This window comes from Microtus ochrogaster, chromosome 5, assembly GCF_000317375.1.
Source record: "Microtus ochrogaster isolate Prairie Vole_2 chromosome 5, MicOch1.0, whole genome shotgun sequence".
Classification (NCBI taxonomy): Eukaryota; Metazoa; Chordata; class Mammalia; order Rodentia; family Cricetidae; genus Microtus; species Microtus ochrogaster.
In genome coordinates, this window is record NC_022012.1 from 49,578,324 (window position 1) to 49,595,981 (window position 17,658).

At 50.5% G+C, this 17,658-nt stretch overlaps 1 protein-coding gene across 4 annotated transcripts in view; it reads left to right on the top strand.

Annotated features, from left to right (window-relative positions):
• Nucleotides 1-17,658, top strand: part of Tmem266 (transmembrane protein 266) — a 108,916-nt gene that overhangs the window by 85,107 nt on the left and 6,151 nt on the right. For all 4 annotated transcript variants that reach the window (XM_026779468.1, XM_005347390.2, XM_026779467.1 and 1 more), the window contains exons 6-9: nucleotides 20-76; nucleotides 1,104-1,242; nucleotides 2,061-2,176; nucleotides 13,932-14,121. In XM_026779468.1, the coding sequence (XP_026635269.1) occupies nucleotides 20-76; nucleotides 1,104-1,242; nucleotides 2,061-2,176; nucleotides 13,932-14,121 (502 nt within the window). The remainder of the gene's footprint in view (nucleotides 1-19; nucleotides 77-1,103; nucleotides 1,243-2,060; nucleotides 2,177-13,931; nucleotides 14,122-17,658) is intronic.

Genomic DNA, 17,658 nt, shown 5'->3' on the forward strand with positions numbered 1-17,658 from the left:
CCCCGCCCCTGGTCCTCAGACTGTTCTACGGATTGTTGTGCTGGGGATCTGGGATTACATCGAAAACAAAATAGAGGTATGACCATTTTCTATCCCCAGATCCTAGAAGCTGGGAATGTTTCTCATCTATCCCTAGAGCTCTCCCCCAGCATGCATCTGACCACAGGGGTGCCACCTGGGTGGAGTGGGAGGAGGTAGAGGTTGGGAGGGAACAAACTCAGACATTTTCCAACTGAAGAATTTTCTTTAAAACTTCCCTTGAGGTTCACAAAACATACACGGTTTAAGTTAAATCAATTTGAAAAGCCAGAGAGATGGATCTGAAAACAAATAAATCTACTCCAGAATGACTCAGTGGTGGAGCATGGCTCTGAGAAGCTGAGACCTCTCTTCTCAGTCTGGATGTCCACACTGCTTCAGGGAGATAGGGGCTGGGGCATAGGGAGAAGCCCCTACAGTGATGGAGGCCTGGAGGCAGCCAGTATTTTATGCAATAGACCAAGGCAAGGTCAGGCTTAGGTATCCAGCATTGATTGCATTTTCCTCCCTCTCTTCTATGTCTGTATTTTAAACTGTTTGAGCCCAAATCTGGGAGCCTACACAGAGGGCCTGGCCTCAGAGAGGCCCATACAAGGCTTGTCTGAGGCAAACAGAGAGGAAGCCAGTGTCCAAGGCTTAACCGTGTGGACTACACCCCTGCTCTCCATGTTCTGTCCTCCATGGCTCTGACTTGTGAGAGGTGACACGCTGGCCCTGGACTCTTGCCACCCACAGATAAAGAGACCCCTATGACCCTCAGTCTATTCTGTTCATGAGGCACTCATCTCAGTCTCTGCCCAGGGTTTAGGACATGGGATGCTGGCCTAAGGTTGTCCAAACTTGGACCTGGAGGAGGGCTGAGGTCATGAGAAGTACAAAGAATGCTTGATCATGTCCTGGAGGAAGAGGGTCCCTCAGAGAGTTAGAGCAGGGCAGCTGGAGATGGGCTGAACTTCTCCAGGCAGATTACCTGGAGAATATGGCCCGCGGCAGCGGCCTTTCTGGCTGCCCTTCAGTCTGCCACACAGCCTGACTGGAGACACTAAAGTACACCCCTTTCTCAGGTGTTCGACGGGGCTGTGATCATCTTGTCCTTGGCTCCAATGGTGGCCTCCACTGTGGCAAACGGACCCAGAAGCCCCTGGGATGCCATCAGCCTCATCATCATGTTCCGAATCTGGCGGGTGAAGAGGGTCATTGATGGTAAGTAACCTGAGAGGGGTTAGCAGGGAGGCTGAGACTGTAGCTGCCAGTTGAGGAAGGAGGACTCAGAGCACTATGACGAGTGTGGGGTGGAGGGTGTGACCCCCAGAGTGGAGAAAGCCAAGCCTGCCCCACCTCTTCAGCATGGTGTTCTGAAGCTACCCACAGTTATGTGAAAAATCACATGTCACACACATGAGTGTCCTGATCCCCCTTCCCATGCAACTATTTTTTTGTCTTTTGTTTGTTTGTTTTTGTTTTGTTTTGTTTGAGACAATCTCACTATGTAGCCTTGGCTGGTCTGGAACTTTCAATGTAGACCAGGCTGGCCTTGAACTCAGATCCATTTGTCTCATTCCCCAGGTTAGTGCTGGGATTAAAGGTGTGCACCACCACACCCGGCTCTGATACACTATGTACTGTGTTCATGCAAGGCCAGCCTTCACATAAGACTGGACCTCAATCCTGAAGAACAGTGTCATTTAATTGGGACATGGTCAAGAGGGTAATGCCTCTGGTGTCATCGCAGAGAAATAAATAAAGACTCAAGGCAGTGGACTCCCAAAGATGGTTCTCAGATACAAAGAACCGTGCAGGGAGGCCCACTTGTACAGAGCTACCAGGCTGGGTTGCTTCCTCACCAAAGAGGTGGTATGGCCCCCTCTGTACTTTCTGGATGCCTTGGGCACCTCTCCCACCCCAGCTCCACAAGCTAAGCCTGGGCTCTGAAGCAGCTGCTGCCTGAATGCCAGGTGTGCCGTTCCCCAGCCTAAGCCCAGCCGCTGGCCAGGTTTTCACATGGCTCCTCTGTCTTCCAGCCTATGTCCTGCCGGTCAAGCTGGAGGTGGAGATGGTTACTCAGCAGTACGAGAAGGCCAAGGCCATCCAAGAGGAGCAGCTGGAGAGGCTGACGCAAATCTGTCAGGAGCAAGGGGTGAGTAACACTTTCAGGTCTACCCATCTCCGTCCAGGCCTTGCTGAGGAGCCTGCAATGCCAGGAAGCCAGAGCTTAGGGACTGCAGAAGTCCACAGGCCTCACTCAGCTTCCAGCTGTGCCTCAGCCCCAGCCCAGGCTCCATTCACTGCAGAGTTCAATAAATGTGTGTTTAGTGTTTCCTTTAGCTCCTCAGTGACAAAGCCACCCAGCAGACGAGTGTGGAAAGTTGTGGAATGCCACCACAGGTTGATCCTAGGAAATATCCCCACAGGACTGCACATACAGCATCTTTAAATCAACCCCTTGGGATGTCTGTCCATGAACCAATTCTTTTTCTGTTCTTCGGGAACATGGCCTTTCATTTTCACCAAGTGTCCCCGTGGGACTGGACGAACCACTGTAGATCCAACCCTTAGCACCTTGTCCAGGGGCCCCTTGGACCACAGCAGTCTGAAAAGACAGCAGTGCAGCCCCTAAGAGGCTGGCTCTCTGGATCTTTCAGAAGGTACCCAGCCTGGCCATCAGGGACCTGCTCTGGGCTACACTTGAGCTGGGTACCAGAAACACCACTTCAGATGGACTATGGACCAGTTCTCTCATAGTGGGAGCTTTGGTGACTGCATTTGGTGACCAAAGCATATGCAGAGGGGTGCTATGCATGTCTCGCAGGGACCCTGTAGACCATGGCGGCGGGAGGATTTGCAGAGGAGCTGGGCTGGACAAAGCCATTTGGGAGGAGAGCAGGCCAGAGGCCCTGGTTACAGCGTGAGAGAGGGAACTAGGCTAAACTGCAATGGCCATTCCCTTTGTGAGCCAGGAAAAACAGCGGAGGGGAGGGCTGGGCTGGATGGGCTCTGGGTTGATTAAGGCATCTGGGAAAAGATAAAGTAGCTCTGTGGGAATGTTAATCTTCCTTGGATCTTTCTGATTGCTTCTGGGGAGTGGGTGAGAGGGGACAGGTAGGGACAGAAAGCCAGGGAAATAGCAACCCTCTGGGTGAGCACAGACCTGGGTTTAGGCTGGGAGGCAGCTGGGAGCATCGCCCAGAAACCAGTTTGCAGAGTGGATCAGAGAGCTCTTGGTCCCCTGCACAGCAGGAAAATACTGCTTCTGTTGGCAGCTTGAGAGGCTCAAAACTGCTGTATCCTAAATGGACAGATGCCCAGCAGGGCACAGCCCTAGCACAAGCCACCATCAGTCACATGGTGCTTCATGGCCAGGAGAAACCCCTAACGGCAAACTCACAGCATATCCTGTGTCCTGTGCCATGTAGGTTCAAGACACTCCCCACATCTAGGCTCTTTCCTCGGGGTCCTGGGGAGGGAACTCCCTCAGAGTCGTACAGGAAAGAGCAATAAATAAAGAAGATTCTTGCCAGGTAGTGACATCTGTGAAAGAGATGAACAGAGACGAACTGTTTTAATTTAAAAAGCACCTGAAGCCTGTCATCTTAGTTAAGACTGCAGAGAGGGATAGACAGCCAGGATCCCTGTGGGCTGAGGGAGGGGGAGGAGGTTGCCTGGTGGAGCAGGGCTTGGCTCCTGCAGAGAGAGTAGGAAGCCAGGCCACTTCCCTCCAAAGCCAGAGCCCACTCCCCAGAGGCCAGAGACAGCACCGCATTGCAGGATGAGCCAAAGCTTGGGACAGCCACACAACAGTGACCCCCCAAGGAGAAGTGTCAGCTGAGGATCTTAGGGCAGCGTGTGGGGTGATCGGGAATGGCCAAGGGACAGACTTGAGTCCAAGCCAGCCCTGTTGCTTAGTGGCTCTGTGGCTTTGAATGCGGATAGAACTTTGGTTTTATTAATCTGAAAAATGGAGGTAGTAATAAAACCCCAAAGGGTGGTTATGAGATTTAAATACCAACTAACGGGCTAACTCAAGCTGCTGGCTCACTCCTGCATACACTTGCTTTAGTAATAAGTCTGAGTGGTAAATTGCCCACGGGCACCCCCCTCGTAGAGCCAGGTACAGATATAGGTGTCCTACCTATAATGCTATTCTCCCACAGCCCACCTTGTTCGGACCTATTCCTTATCCCATGTTTTCTTTTGGGGCTCAGTGAAAGCATTGCTCAGAGCTGGTGGTGCATGCCTGAGGCACCCAGAGGCAGGAAGATTGAGAACTCAAAGTCAGCTTGGTCTAAGTAGTGAGTTCTCAGCCTGTGCTACATAATGAGACCATGTCTAAAACAAGCAAACAAACAAAAACAAAAGCAAAAGAATATTGCTCCTGTCAGGCAGGGGCAGCCTGATTCACACTGACTGAATCCCGCCCCCTTGCGAGTCCTCAGTCATCTAGAGTGTTCCCAGGATCTCCAGCCTGCTGTCCACCTATCCCTGCCCCAGACCATCTCCAGACCATCATTCTAGTCGCACACGCACCGACCACATGAGAACTCTGCTTTCCTCATTCCCACAATCCCTTCTGACCACTTGACACCTTCTCATTCCTCAGAGCTTGTGAGGAAATGGGACCCAGAGGACCGGGCTAGGGATGACACACAGTAGTCCATTCTTGTCTCTGAACCCTGGCCAGCTCCTTGCAGTCCATGACTGCAACTGTGGGGTGCACTGATCCCACAACCCTCAGCTGTGAGGGCCTCTACTTAGTGATTTCTTTTCCCCTGACGGGATTACACCCAGAGGTCTAATCCCTGTGGTGGACACAGATCCCAGAGGAAGAAGCTGGTGGCTGTCTGGGGAGGCAATGTGGACCTTCTCTCTCTCTCTCTCTCTCTCTCTCTCTCTCTCTCTCTCTCTCTCTCTCTCTCGGTCCTGGCCATTTCAAATATCAAAGGCACGTCAGATTAGTGGTTCCGTTCATGTGGCATCATATTCTTCTGAGTCACTGGACAAGCTGCTTCTGAGATTTCATGCTCGTGGATGCCCAGGCTCTTGCTGTAATTCTGAAACACACCACACAACCCCATCTGCTCTGCTCTTTGCCCTTTGAGTCTTGCAACAGCTCTTGGCCCTCACTAGTACAGTCTGGGCTGGCATCCTTGGGGAGTTAGTGTTTGTCCTCGTTGGAGTTCTGTGGGACTAAGAAGGAGGTGGATTTTCCTTACCCAGCTACATTGGCCTTGAGATTTGGGAGAGATACTGAGGATCTGGGATCACTGTGGTGACTTGGGGACCAAGCCTCTAAGGAGCCCTGTGGTACCCGTGTGCCCCTTAGTGCAGCCTCAACCCTGGACAAGCATCAGTTTCCCAAAGAGGCATCCAATGGATGGCAGACTCCAGGGTGCCAAAAGAATGCTTACAGGAATTGCCAGCAAGCTGGTTCCTCCCTTTGCTCCTCCAGCTACTGGTTGTTTCCCCTCCAATCCCTGCGTGCCAGCTTCTATATGGAAAGACGGAGGCAACAAAGTTGTTACTGCACAGGTGCTACGAGAGGCAGTTTAGTTGAATGACCCCTATGGAGGTTCTCGATGTATGAGACAGTACAAACACTCATGAATGGGCTTCCACCAGAATGTTCATTATTTACAAACGCACTGTCAAATACATGGTGTCTTTCAACTCCTGTGGTCAAGACCAGCAGGCTAGGTTTTATTAACCTCTCTCCAGATGGGAAGACTGAGGCTTTCCCAGGCTGTCCCTTACCTGAGTGTAGTGTCCTATGAAATAGAGCCCAGGCTTCTGGGTCATTTCCCTATACTGAAATAGGGTGTCTGCACAAGGCATGGCTAGTAATGGTGGGTACTCCTAGCTGCTGCATCAGTTGGGGCAGGAAGATGCTAGCATGTTTGTCACGAATGCTTGAGGCCCTACCTGCGTTCAGATCTCCAGCGCTTACATGAAAAGCTGTATTTGTGGCACATACCTGTAACCCCAGTACTGGGGAAGTGGAGACAGGAGGATGCCTAGCTGAAATTGTGAGCTCCAGTTTTAGTGAGAGACCCTTTTAGTATCAAAAGGTAAAGTAGACGGCGATCGAAGAAGACATCCAAATGTTGACTCCTGGCTTCCCCATACACTGCACATATGTGCACCTATGACACCCATGTACACATGTGAATGCTTATACAGACACACAGAGAACTCTTGAGACTTAACCCGTGAGGAGTGTGATTGTCATTCTTGAAAGTGTGGGTTGCAGTGGACAGAGCATGGGGAACTATATGTTCCACTGTCACTCTGGCCCCGGGCTCCTTCCATTGTGTGGCTCCTCTGGGTCTTCCCCACCCAGCAGTATGGAAGAAAGGAGAATGGAGAACAGGTGACAAGTCTTTATTTGCCAGGTCTGGAAGTGGTGGCATTTCTTCTGCCCTTATTTTATTGCAGATCTTACAAAACTCAAAGATACTAGATACTGATGATAGTCACCTGTGTTCCCCCAAAGAGAAAAAAGTCACTACACTATCATTTAACCCATAAAGTGAGTTTTATGGGCTCATAATCCTCCTGCATCATGGGAGGCACAGTCCCAACTCACCAAAATCCTCCCTGAAAGAGATTGCCTCCCTGATCGGTTTCCCCAAGAAAAAAAAGATGAGAATTTCCACCCAAGTTCTACACATGTCTAAGGCAAAAAAGGCAGAGGGATACAACACTCCATGTGCTCACATGCCAGAGCTCGGGAAGGTTTGTGGGTGCAGAGGGCAGGGTGTGCAGGCTTGTGGGTGCAGAGGGCTGGGTGTGCTGGCTTGTGGGTGCAGAGGGCTGGGTGTGCGGGCTTGTGGGTGTGAAGGACTGGGCGTGAACCAAGGCCATCATCCTGGCCTCTTTCTGCACCTGATTCTGAGAACTCCAAACAAAGCTCACAGCTCTGCACAAACCACTCACCTTTGAGGCTGTGCCCAGAGCTGAGAGAATGGGCCAGAGGACAGGATAACAGGAAACATGTTCTATACTGCTTCAACAGTGGCTCCTTCTAAAGAGCCCCTTCCTTCCCTGCAGAAGTCTTCAGCCCTCACCTTTTTGGCACAATAGGCTCTGTTACCTGGACTTTTCAAATTTTCCACTGGGGAAAGTCGAGTTATTATTATTTTTTTAACATGGGAAGTGGTTTGTAAAACAGGCGATAGCTTTAGTGACAAGCCTATTTAGCTGATAAAATTAGCCATCAGAGAAATAACATATGTTATCCTTTTACGATAATTTAAATTTATGGCCATCTACCAGTCATCTCCACAGTGGATGGAAAGGGGCCAAGGTCGATTTCAGCCTCACCCTGCTCCTAAATCATTAGTTTGCAAGCGTCTCCTGATTTTTATTGTTACCAACAATGGTGAAACTAATGGAGATAAACATTGGAAGCCTTCCCAGCGGCAGATGGCTTTGAAGGCAGGGCAGCCTGTGCAGACAGCACTGACAGAGTGGAGCCAAATTATTGCTATTGCATTAGATGCCATCGAGATGCTGGCCAAAGTGTGCATTGATCAGGCTGCAGCCTATGTCAATTGGACTCCGTGGCCAGTCCATTAAAGGCAGAGAAGGCTGGGTGTGGCCACCGTGGAGGGCCTGGTTCACTCGGGTAATGCACACTTCGGGGCTCTCGGTGGATCCCTGCTGACCAGGTTGGGTTATCTGACTAGAAATACCTACCTGATGGTGTGCAGTGGTTGGGGCCATGACTGCGCTTTCATTTTCCCCTAGCCTAGGGATAGGCTTTTGTATAATGTTTGCTAGTGGAAGAGTTGCTTCATTTTGTCATTGGAGGCACTGCATGCCTACCTTGCTCAGAGACCAGGCTCTTGTGAGCTCTGGAGATCCTGGGGGTAGGTATTTCTTCTGACTGCATGGGTCTACAAGTTGGGGGCTGCGTCAGTCATGCTTATGTGGCCTAGAAGTTTCTTTTTTCTCTCTCTTTCTTTTCTTGAATAGATCCAGCTGATGGCTATCATTAGTTTACGAAGCTTGGGGCTAGGTTTCCTTTTCTTTCTTGTGAGTTAGTGAACATATGAACATGGGCCCTGTCGCTGAGCCACACTCCCAGATGTAAGATTTATTGCTTCTGTCCCATTCTTTCATTCGTCTCCTCTGGGGCTCCAACTGGGTTTCACATCTTTCAGGTTCTATTCTCCTATTGGCTCTCCCTCTCCTCCACTGGGAAGTGTGTTTCTTTCGTAGACCTATCACCCATCTTGAAGCTCAAGAATTGTCTTTCTCCTTGCCCAGTCTCTGTAACACTACCTGAGTGTTCCTTCAGATGCTATAATCATAAAGTGTGGTTTGAGTCTCATTCCCCACTGGAAGGTAATTAAAGGACTACATAGCCCAGGCTGGTCTTGAACCTGCAGTTCTCTTGCCCCACCTAGTTCTTCAGGTGTACAATTCTGGGTGTAGGTCACTATCCCTGGCTCGTTTTATTTCACGAATCATCATTTCAGATTGTTATGTGTTAGCCTGGCTACTCACCCATCTGCCTCTGTCAACTGCTTTCGCTTCTATAAGCGATGGCTTGTCCCTGCTCCTTCACATGGGTAGTCAGCTTCGCTATGTGCTACACACTGTTGTGTGTGAGGGCTCTGGATGACGTTAACCTTCTTCAGGAAAGGCTTGTGTCATCAGCACCAGGGTTGGCCTTCACGACAACACTGAGGATTAGCAGATACTGAACTTCATTTTCCCAGTCTCAGCGCCCAAGCTGGGGTCTCAGGGCAAGACTCCAATCAGCCAGTTCACTTGTCTTGAACTGGATAGAGAGTGAACTGAAGCCCCCAGAAGAAAAGGGATGTATCCGGTGTGAGGGGGCATGGACTGAGAGCTCAGGCCTTCCCTCAAGTCCGGCTTTGTTCTTGTGGGGGCTTCATGTTGTTCTCCAGCGGCCACCAGCTGACCTGGACTGTTTGGCTGATCCACCCACAAGGCTCTAAGTTCCCTGGCACATGGTCATAGAGGATGGACACCAAGGGCTCCATCTTCTGCTTTGCTTCTGTTACACCTTGTGGTCCTGGCCTTCCCTTCCCCCTGCACAGAAGGCTCCTTCCACCTCCCAGCCTCAATTAACTCATCTGACTAATAACACCCTGCCATTCCGCTAACAACCCATCAGTCAGCCAGGGGACTTGTATGGGGTAGTGTTAAGTAGCATGAGAGTCAGGAGCCAGTGCCTAAGGGTCTCACTGGGGCACACTGAGAAACCCCCATGGGCAGTCTCAGCCAGTGGACAGAGCAGAAGCCATCTGGCTCCTCCGTAGTGCTTGCATAAGGAATCAGCCATTCTTATTCAGAGTAAAGCCTGAGAGCATCCAGCCACCCTCCATCCTCTTGACACAAAGTGTCTAAAAGCCTACACCTTTGTTTAGCACCAGTACTCAGGAGGCTGAGGCAGGTAGACCACTGTGTGTTCGAGGCCACCCTGGTTTACATAGTCAGACCTTTGTATGAAAAAATAAAATAAAACCCAGATACCTCTATAGCAAGCTGCCTTCTCTCTTACCCTCATTCAAAACAAATCGTGTAGGGACATTTTCACCGCTCCCACCTCCCACCTGGCTTTCCTGTCTCCTTCAGCCCAGCCTTCATCCTAGTCCAAATCTGGCCATCTCTGCTCAGGACCCTGCAGAAGGCCCCAGTGGGGATCCCCACATCCCCCTTTCTCCAGCCTATAGTAGGCATGGCGCTCTCTGTCGTTCCTCTGGGTCACAGCAGTGATGCCACCACTCTGCCCTGTGTGAATGGTTTCAGCTGTTTCGTGTTGCTCTTTAAATAAAGGCTGAAGTCCCTAAAACATCTCTCCCTGGTAACATGCTCTGCCTGATAACCTGTTCCTTGTCTGCCTCAGGTACTACCCCAGGACAAGACTTGTGATCCTCAGAGGCGATGTGTCCCTTGCAGTGGCATAAGCCATCTCTTTCCTGGAATCACCCAGGACTCACCTTTAAGCCAGGGCAGGCATTTTCATTCCAAAACATGCAGAAGAATTTTAACTTGGCCCCTACCTGACTTATGAATGAATGAATGAATGAATGAATGAATGAATGAATAGGAGACAACATGGCCTTGGTGTTTGCATCTTCAGTTTAAAACTTGTTTCTGGGCATATGTGGTCTTGGGCTGGGCAGGCCCTGACCTCCGGCTGGCTGGCCTGAGTTCCAGTGAGACTCCCCAGAGCAGCTCCGTATTGATTACAAGCCATCAATAATGCATCCCTTCAGAGGGGCCTAGGAAGCCATTAGCTGGGGCGCAGACTCTGATGCGTGGCCTTGGAGAAAGTGGCTGCATGTGCCCCTGGGAAGTTCCCATCAGCCTAGGCAAGAGGGCTCCTAGCCCCACAAAGCTCGGGAAGGTTACCTCATGGGCTCTCATTGACCTTCAGTACCTTGTTTCTAGAGAAATGGCCCCTCCCTCCCTGCAAAAGAGGCCCCAGTAAAATCTGCAAGCCATGTTTTCTCTTCTCACACCCTTGAGACTGCCAGCCCTGTTTGATTGCTGGGCTGTTGAGATCCAGTGTCTGGAGTCAGGCGTTTGGACCTGTGGCTGCGCTGGGGTTAGGGGTCCATGTCAGACCCAGGTTTGGGCTGAAAGCATAGCATGGACTCACCATCATGAGTGACCAAATTCAGGGTTCCCTGTACGGCCAGTGATGAAGACTGGAATTGCTGAGTCTACACTGGGTGTGTAACAAGGATCAGAGCTCAGTTTATGTGGAGCAATCTTTGTCTCTTCTTCAAGCTATTGAAGCTTGGGCTGTAGCTAGAGTTAGCTCAGTCTGAAACCACAGGACTGAAGAAACTAATTTTACTTCATGTATTCAGTAGCACCCGAGTGCCTCCTGTGTATGAGCACCAGCACAGACAAGGTCCGAGTTTGTGTAGGGTATCCCAGCGTTGGTGCAGCACGGCTCTTACTAGACTGGAAGAACCAATCTTGCCCGTTTCTCTGTTTCCCATGACACTGTGCTGGTAGCTTAAACTCAACCAGGATGAGCATTGCCGATTTTGCTTTGGTTAGTTGTGTTTTTTTATGTTTGTTTTGTTTATTTATTTTTGCATGCAAAGTAGCAAGTTTCTTTGTTTCATTTTTGCGCCTATTAAGGTTTTATTTCTTTTCTATCAGCACACCACTGGGGGTGGGTGGTATGAAAGATAAGCTAATGAATGTTGTAACCACACATTTGCATCTGGTCGCCTCTCAGATGCCACAAGATGAGGGTTGAAGGGAGCAACCAAGTGCATAGAGCCTAGGAAACAGTCTTGTAGGTTGGGTCAGAGAGGATACGGACTTCAAGGGCTTTAGGCAAAGTGGAGAAAACAGTGTCTGACATGGCCACAGAGGAGGAAAACGGGGCCAGTTCTGCCCTCAGAATCGTAGAGATTCTGTGAGGAAGAGGGCATTGTGTGAAATGAATGTCAGGGCAATGGAATTGGGTAAAAGTCTATTCGGAAATTTAAAATACTCCAAGGCTTGTGTGATCAGGAGGCCAGACTCCACCCTCAAAGAGGCCATCATGGGTTTGCTCTCTGGAGAAATGAAACCAGAGGCTCAGCACAGAGGCTTCGGATTGGGCAGGTGCCTGGAGAGAGACACAAGACTTAAACAAGAGTTCAGAGAAAGCTCCCCATCCCTGGCGATGTCCTAGCATCCTGCCCTGCTCCAGTGCAGAAGCACCCAGAGGCCCATCGGTGACAGATTAGCGAACTCTCTGGAAACACGAGTGGTCCCAGACACAAGCGTGCAGATACTGACCCTAGGAACTGTCCCACGCCGGGTCACTGCTAGGCCATTCCGGTGGCAGTCAATGCTTTCAGCTGTGCTCATGGTTTACCTTCATGAAAATAAATGAATTGGGGGCTGGAGAGATGGTTCAGCAGTTAAGAACACTGGCTGCTCTTCCAGAGGACCCGGGATCAATACCAAGCACCCACATGGCAGCTCACAACCATCTGTAACTCCAGCTCCAGGAGTTCTGACTCCTTCACACAGACACATATGCAGGCAAAACACCAATGCACATAAAATAAAAATAAATCAAAACTGAAAATAGGCCTGTGGACGTGACACAGTTGAGAGAGTGCTTGTCTAGTGTGCAGGAGTCTTCGGGTTCCAGTCCCAGAGCTGCATGGAACCAGGCACGGTAGCATCCTAGCACCCAAAAGGCATGGGGCAAGCATCAGAAATTTAAGGAGAGTCTGAAGCTAGAGGAGACTATGTAAGGCCCTAAGAAAGAAAGATAGGGAGAGAGGGAGGGAGGGAAGGAGGAAGGGAAGGAGAGAGGGAGGAGACAAAAGTATCTCAGTGCAGTAGGTGTGATACAGAGAATTCAAAGAGGCCCATGTGACTGAGGGTCTAGTAGGCTGCCGTAGGTGAGAGACCAGGATAAGGCCCTCAGAGTGGCGATCAACCATGTGATCCGGGACAGAGGGAACAGTTGGGAAAGTGCCTTGTGCTTTACAGAACAGCCAGAGACTTGAGGAAGCAAGTTGGCAGGGTGGACAGACCCAGGCTGCTGTGCGGAGGTTTTTTGAGCCAAAGGCAGGGAGTTTGGACTTTCTCCCAAGTGAGGTGGTAAACCACTAAGACTTACGGAACCGGGTGTCGTGATCTGATTTTGGTTTGCCAGAGCCCATGTGTGAATATGCAGCTGTCAGTCAATGGTCAGCAGTAGACCTGGAGACAAGTGAGCCGTGTAGAAAAGCACCTGAAGATGGAGCTGGACTAGGGAGTGGGTGGGATGCCCAGAGGACAGTTTGGGCTGTAGCTAACCTGGAATAAAAACAACTGAGGGGCAGATCTGCGGAGATAGTGGAGTGCTGTTCTGACCTAGTGAACCAGCTACGTGATGACAGTACAGGGCAAGTCTCACATTCTAACAAGGGGGCTGGGCTGTTTGGGGGCTCCCCACAGGGACAAGTAGTTAACAGACAGAGCGTTGGCACCCTCGCCAGGTTAGACGGGGTACAATGTGCACTTTGAACACTAGGTGGCAGTGAATACTCATTACTGTTTAGCCCACACAGACCCTTCATTGTCCTACACGCAGATATTAGATTTCCCCCATAAGATTTGGAACGAGGACACCTATCTCAGTCGCAAATGCCAGACATTTAGAAGCCTTTCTAAGAAGCGTTCTAACAGATGATGATTATGGCGATGGTGTTACCACTGAGATTTTTATTTCTTACCACGTCTTCAGAAAGAGACATAAAACTCAGAGATATAAAATTGCATCTACAAATCAAGAAATTGAGGCCAGAGAAAGTGAAGGGCCTTCCCAAGGTCACAAATCTCGGCACTATCTAGCCGAGAGCCATCTCCCACAACTCGTGGGAGAGGGAAATGGATATTACTAGAAGACAAATAAGCTGGACCAGCATGTACGTGAAGCCAGCATGCTTAAGCTGTACAGCTTGGGGGTGAGGCGTCTTCTTCCATTCAGCACCTGTCGGAGCAGCCTGAAGAGGGCTTTCCTGTTAATAATCCTTGGAGGCGCACAGGTAGCTAAAGGCATGTTCAAATTCGATTTCCTCACGCCGGTCCAGCGGTCCAGCGTGGTCTTCCTACAAACAACAGCTGTCTTTCTAGTCACCGCCATTTTCTTAGAGTAGGGCCTGGCTTCACAGTACCCGAGACAAGGGGTCGTACTTTCTGCTCGTTAAAGGTTCCGATGTGTTTAGTGTTGGTGAGATCACACTGAGGAATGCAGCCTCCCACCTTCGGATGCTCAGCCCTTTTATCCCTACATCCTAGTATGCTGTCCAGGTGCAAAGCTCCGAGTGAGATTGCGACCCCTGTCCCCACCCCCATCCTTTCCCCACCCCAACAGTGCACCCACCCTCAACCCTTCTTTCTGCCCCCTGCAGTTTGAGATCCGGCAGCTGCGCGCGCACCTGGCCCAGCAGGACCTGGATCTGGCTGCGGAGCGGGAGGCGGCACTGCAAGCTCCACACGTGCTCAGCCAGCCACGCAGCCGCTACAAGGTGGTAGAGGCTGGCACGTGGGCCGAGGAGACTGCAGCCGAGAGCATTGTGGAGGAGATGAGGCCCTCTCAAGGTGAGCCCACGGTCCCCTGAGTCCCAAGGATTCCTCCCTCTCCCCACTCCATGGCTCTGCACACAGAAGTTGGGACACAGGATTCCAGGTAGTGGGGTGACTTCTTGCAGGTCTGTGCCTTCCCACCTGCCCCGACCTGCAGTGACACTCAGAAGCCAGTGCCCTCAGAACTAACTACCTCCCAGAGCCCAGGAGGAGCATCTAGCCAGGATCTTGACACAAGCTAAAAATTAATCAGATCCAGGAGATCCATTCAAATGCCCATTGTAAATCAATAGTTGTTACTTAAAAAAAAAAAAAAAAAAACTGACAAAGGAAGGAAGGTTTTGTTTGTTTTTTGTTTTGTTTGTTTTGTGGCAAATGGTTACAGAGTGCAGCCCATGGTACCTGGAAGGCTGCAGGGCCGGGTGGAGTTGGCACCTTGTAGCTCCAGTCAAGAATCAGATGAAAACTGGTACTAGCTTGCTTTCTCCATTTCTATTCAGTCTGGTGCCCCAACTCGTGGGATCGAGGATGGTCTCGAACCTCAACTTACCTAATCTGGATACTCTCTCACTGTTCTCTTGAGTTCAGAACCTCCATTGCCCAGATGTGTGTCTCCTAGGTGATGATTATCCTGTCAAATCGACACCAACATTAACCATCACTGTGGTAGGTGGAAGTCTGAGACCCTCCTGGTGGACTGCCACCTACCACAGCCCAGAAAAGAAGTCCAAGCCAAAAACCAGAATAGCCTGTGACCTAAGCTTTGCAGATGAGGCAAACTGAGGGCTGTAATGTGAGTGGTAAAGGGGACCCGGAACAGTACCTGGGACAGAACCCAGCCAGGTACTGCACCAATGGAGCTGTTTCAAGATCCAAAGGCTATTTCTTTGTCCAGGCAGCTCTGACCTGCACAGGGTCAGAGCTTCTCTGGACCCTGATTTTTTTTTTGTTTGTTTTTTTGTGACAGGATTTCTCTGTGTAACAGCCCTAGCTGTCCTGGAACAGAACTAGCTCTTGTAGACCAGGCTGGCCTCGAACTCGCAGAGATCCACCTACCTCTGCCTCCAGATCACTGGGACCCTGATTTTTAGCTGCTGTAGGGTTGTAAAGAAAACAGCCACACAGTTAGAGAGAGATGATGTTGGGCCTAGACCTTGGACTTTAGATTGCCAAAGCCAGCTTGACCCAGGAATGACTTCACCCTTCACATCAAGGACAGGACTAGAAAGAACTAGGGAGGCTGCACTTCCTAGTTACATAGCTTGAGGCTTTGGTGGCCTACCTCTAGCTCCATTGCCTTGCAGGGGGTGTGAGGAATCAGTAGTGAATCTGCCCCACCAGTGTACAGCAAGCTTCTAAAACCATTCATGTCACCCCCTTGCAGAATACCTTAACTGGTTCCCTCTGTTCATTCTGTAAAGTGCCCAAGTCCCTTAGAGTAGTATGGTCGTTTGTTAGATGTCTCTGTCAAAATACCACAGGCTGAGAAAGCTGAGCAACAGAAATAGCCTCACAGTTTTGGAAGCTAGAAGTCTGAGGTCAGATTGCTGATAGGGTTGGTCCCTCTGAGTGCCATGATGGGAGCCCGTCTGTTCCTTCTACTTCTGTAGCTCCTGGTGGTTGTCAGCAATCCTCAGCAACACCCAGTCTCTGCCTTCATCTTTACGTGGTGTCTCCCTTTATGTCTGTGTCCAAATTTCCTATTTGTCTAGGTGTACCCTACTCTAATATCACCTCATTTTGACTAATCTCATTGTACTCATGTTGTTTCCAAATAAGATCGCATCCTGGTACCAGGAATTGACGCTTCACTCTAACACACTGGGGAGGGACACTGTGGTAATGGACACTATATGAGATGCCTTCCATGCCAACTCCTGCACCCGGTTAGCCCTGTGACATCCCTGTGTACCTCCCTCTCTTTTAATGCACAAGTGTGTCACAGCCACCCGCACACAATCCAGTCCTCCATCTGCATTTTTACAGCTGTCCCCAGAGCCCTCGGTGGCACAGTCAGTGCCTCGGAAGCAGAGGGAAGGATGCAGGGGCTGTGAGAAGCCTCTGTGATTCATGGCCTGTAGTAGTCCAAGGACTCGGGGCATCCCCCAGCTGATTCCTCTCTGACCAAGAGCCATGTGCAGGGTGGGATTTCCATGACATTAGAAATTACAGTCAGATGAGCGAAGAGCATCCTGGGCCACTCTGAAGATTAAGAAAGGGCAACATTTGTTAGTAGCTGTGACTTCCAGGCTAGCAGGGCTCAGAGGCCCTCTGCATGCACAGGAGGACACAGACAATCGAGGCGTTAACCTGCAGACACAGCAGTGAGTCACGGGAGCCTTGGGACCTGGCCAGCGTCACCTCAGCATGGCTGTCACTCCTTAAGTGGGGGAGGGCTGCTGTGGAGGGCCAGAGCTCCAGAGCCCGCTCCAGCCCAGCCTCATTCCTCTTGAGAGGGAAGAGCTTCCCGAAGTTGCCAGCAGGTCACAGTCAGACTGTGCCGACCAGCTTCTGTTTAGACCTGCTTTAGCACAAATCATTTTTAAAACCAGGGCTACAAAGTTCCAGGCTTTGGGGCCTGCCAAGTTCACAGTGCCTCTGTATAGTCATTAATACTTCTCTCCCAAATTTATTAGTCTTGAAACTCGCCCATAACTTATGAATTACAGCTCCTGGTAGGGGTGCCACGGATTTCACCATATATCACAACTTTGGCGTCCCCCTTGCGGCACCAGCGTCCAGAGAAACAGCCACAGAGGTGCCTCTGGCCAGTCTGCCCTTGGCCTTCCCTCTGCCAAGCAGCAGGGAGCAGGAAATTGAGCTGGTCCCAGGGTTTGTCTTGGAGGAGACGGGACCTGTGCTCCTGGACACAAGGAACCCTTGCTGGCCCCAAGTGTGGGGGCCTGATAAAAGTGCTGGGGACCATAGGAGCCCCAGGGCTTGCTGGATAAACCTAAGAAAGCCTGACACAGAGTAGCATTTGAAGTAGCTCGAGTGAGTTTGGAACCCAGGTCCAGCTTGAATCCCAATTCAGCCTTGAAGGTCACTTTGCCTCCCTGAGCAGGGCTATCTTCTTGATCTATACCATTACATAGGACCTTGGGTTTCAAGTCCCTGCTATTGTCATCCTAAAAGTCGTGGTGCTTTCTGAGCTACTTGGTTCAGCAACGTGTCTGGTCTGAGAGTCCCAGAAGCTCTTCACTGAGAAAGCGTGGGGATTCAGTGGTTTGTGCTGTCATCAGGCCTGGCATGTGGCAGGTGCTCGGACATTAGCATCTTCTCTCAGTGAGGGCTGCTGAGTCGTGGAGGAGCAGGAGTATGGGAGTAGGAATCAGGGCACAGCCCCTTGGGTGCTGGGATGTGTGGTTCTGCGCCAGGCACCATTGCCACTCAGAAATATGGAGTTTAGCCATCTCTGTATCACCAGGAGGCCTGGCCCAGCCACCTCACCAGCCACCAGCCTTTCTTCTTCTTCTTCTTCTTCTTCTTCTTCTTCTTCTTCTTCTTCTTCTTCTTCTTCTTCTTCTTCTTCTTCTTCTTCTTCTTCTTCTT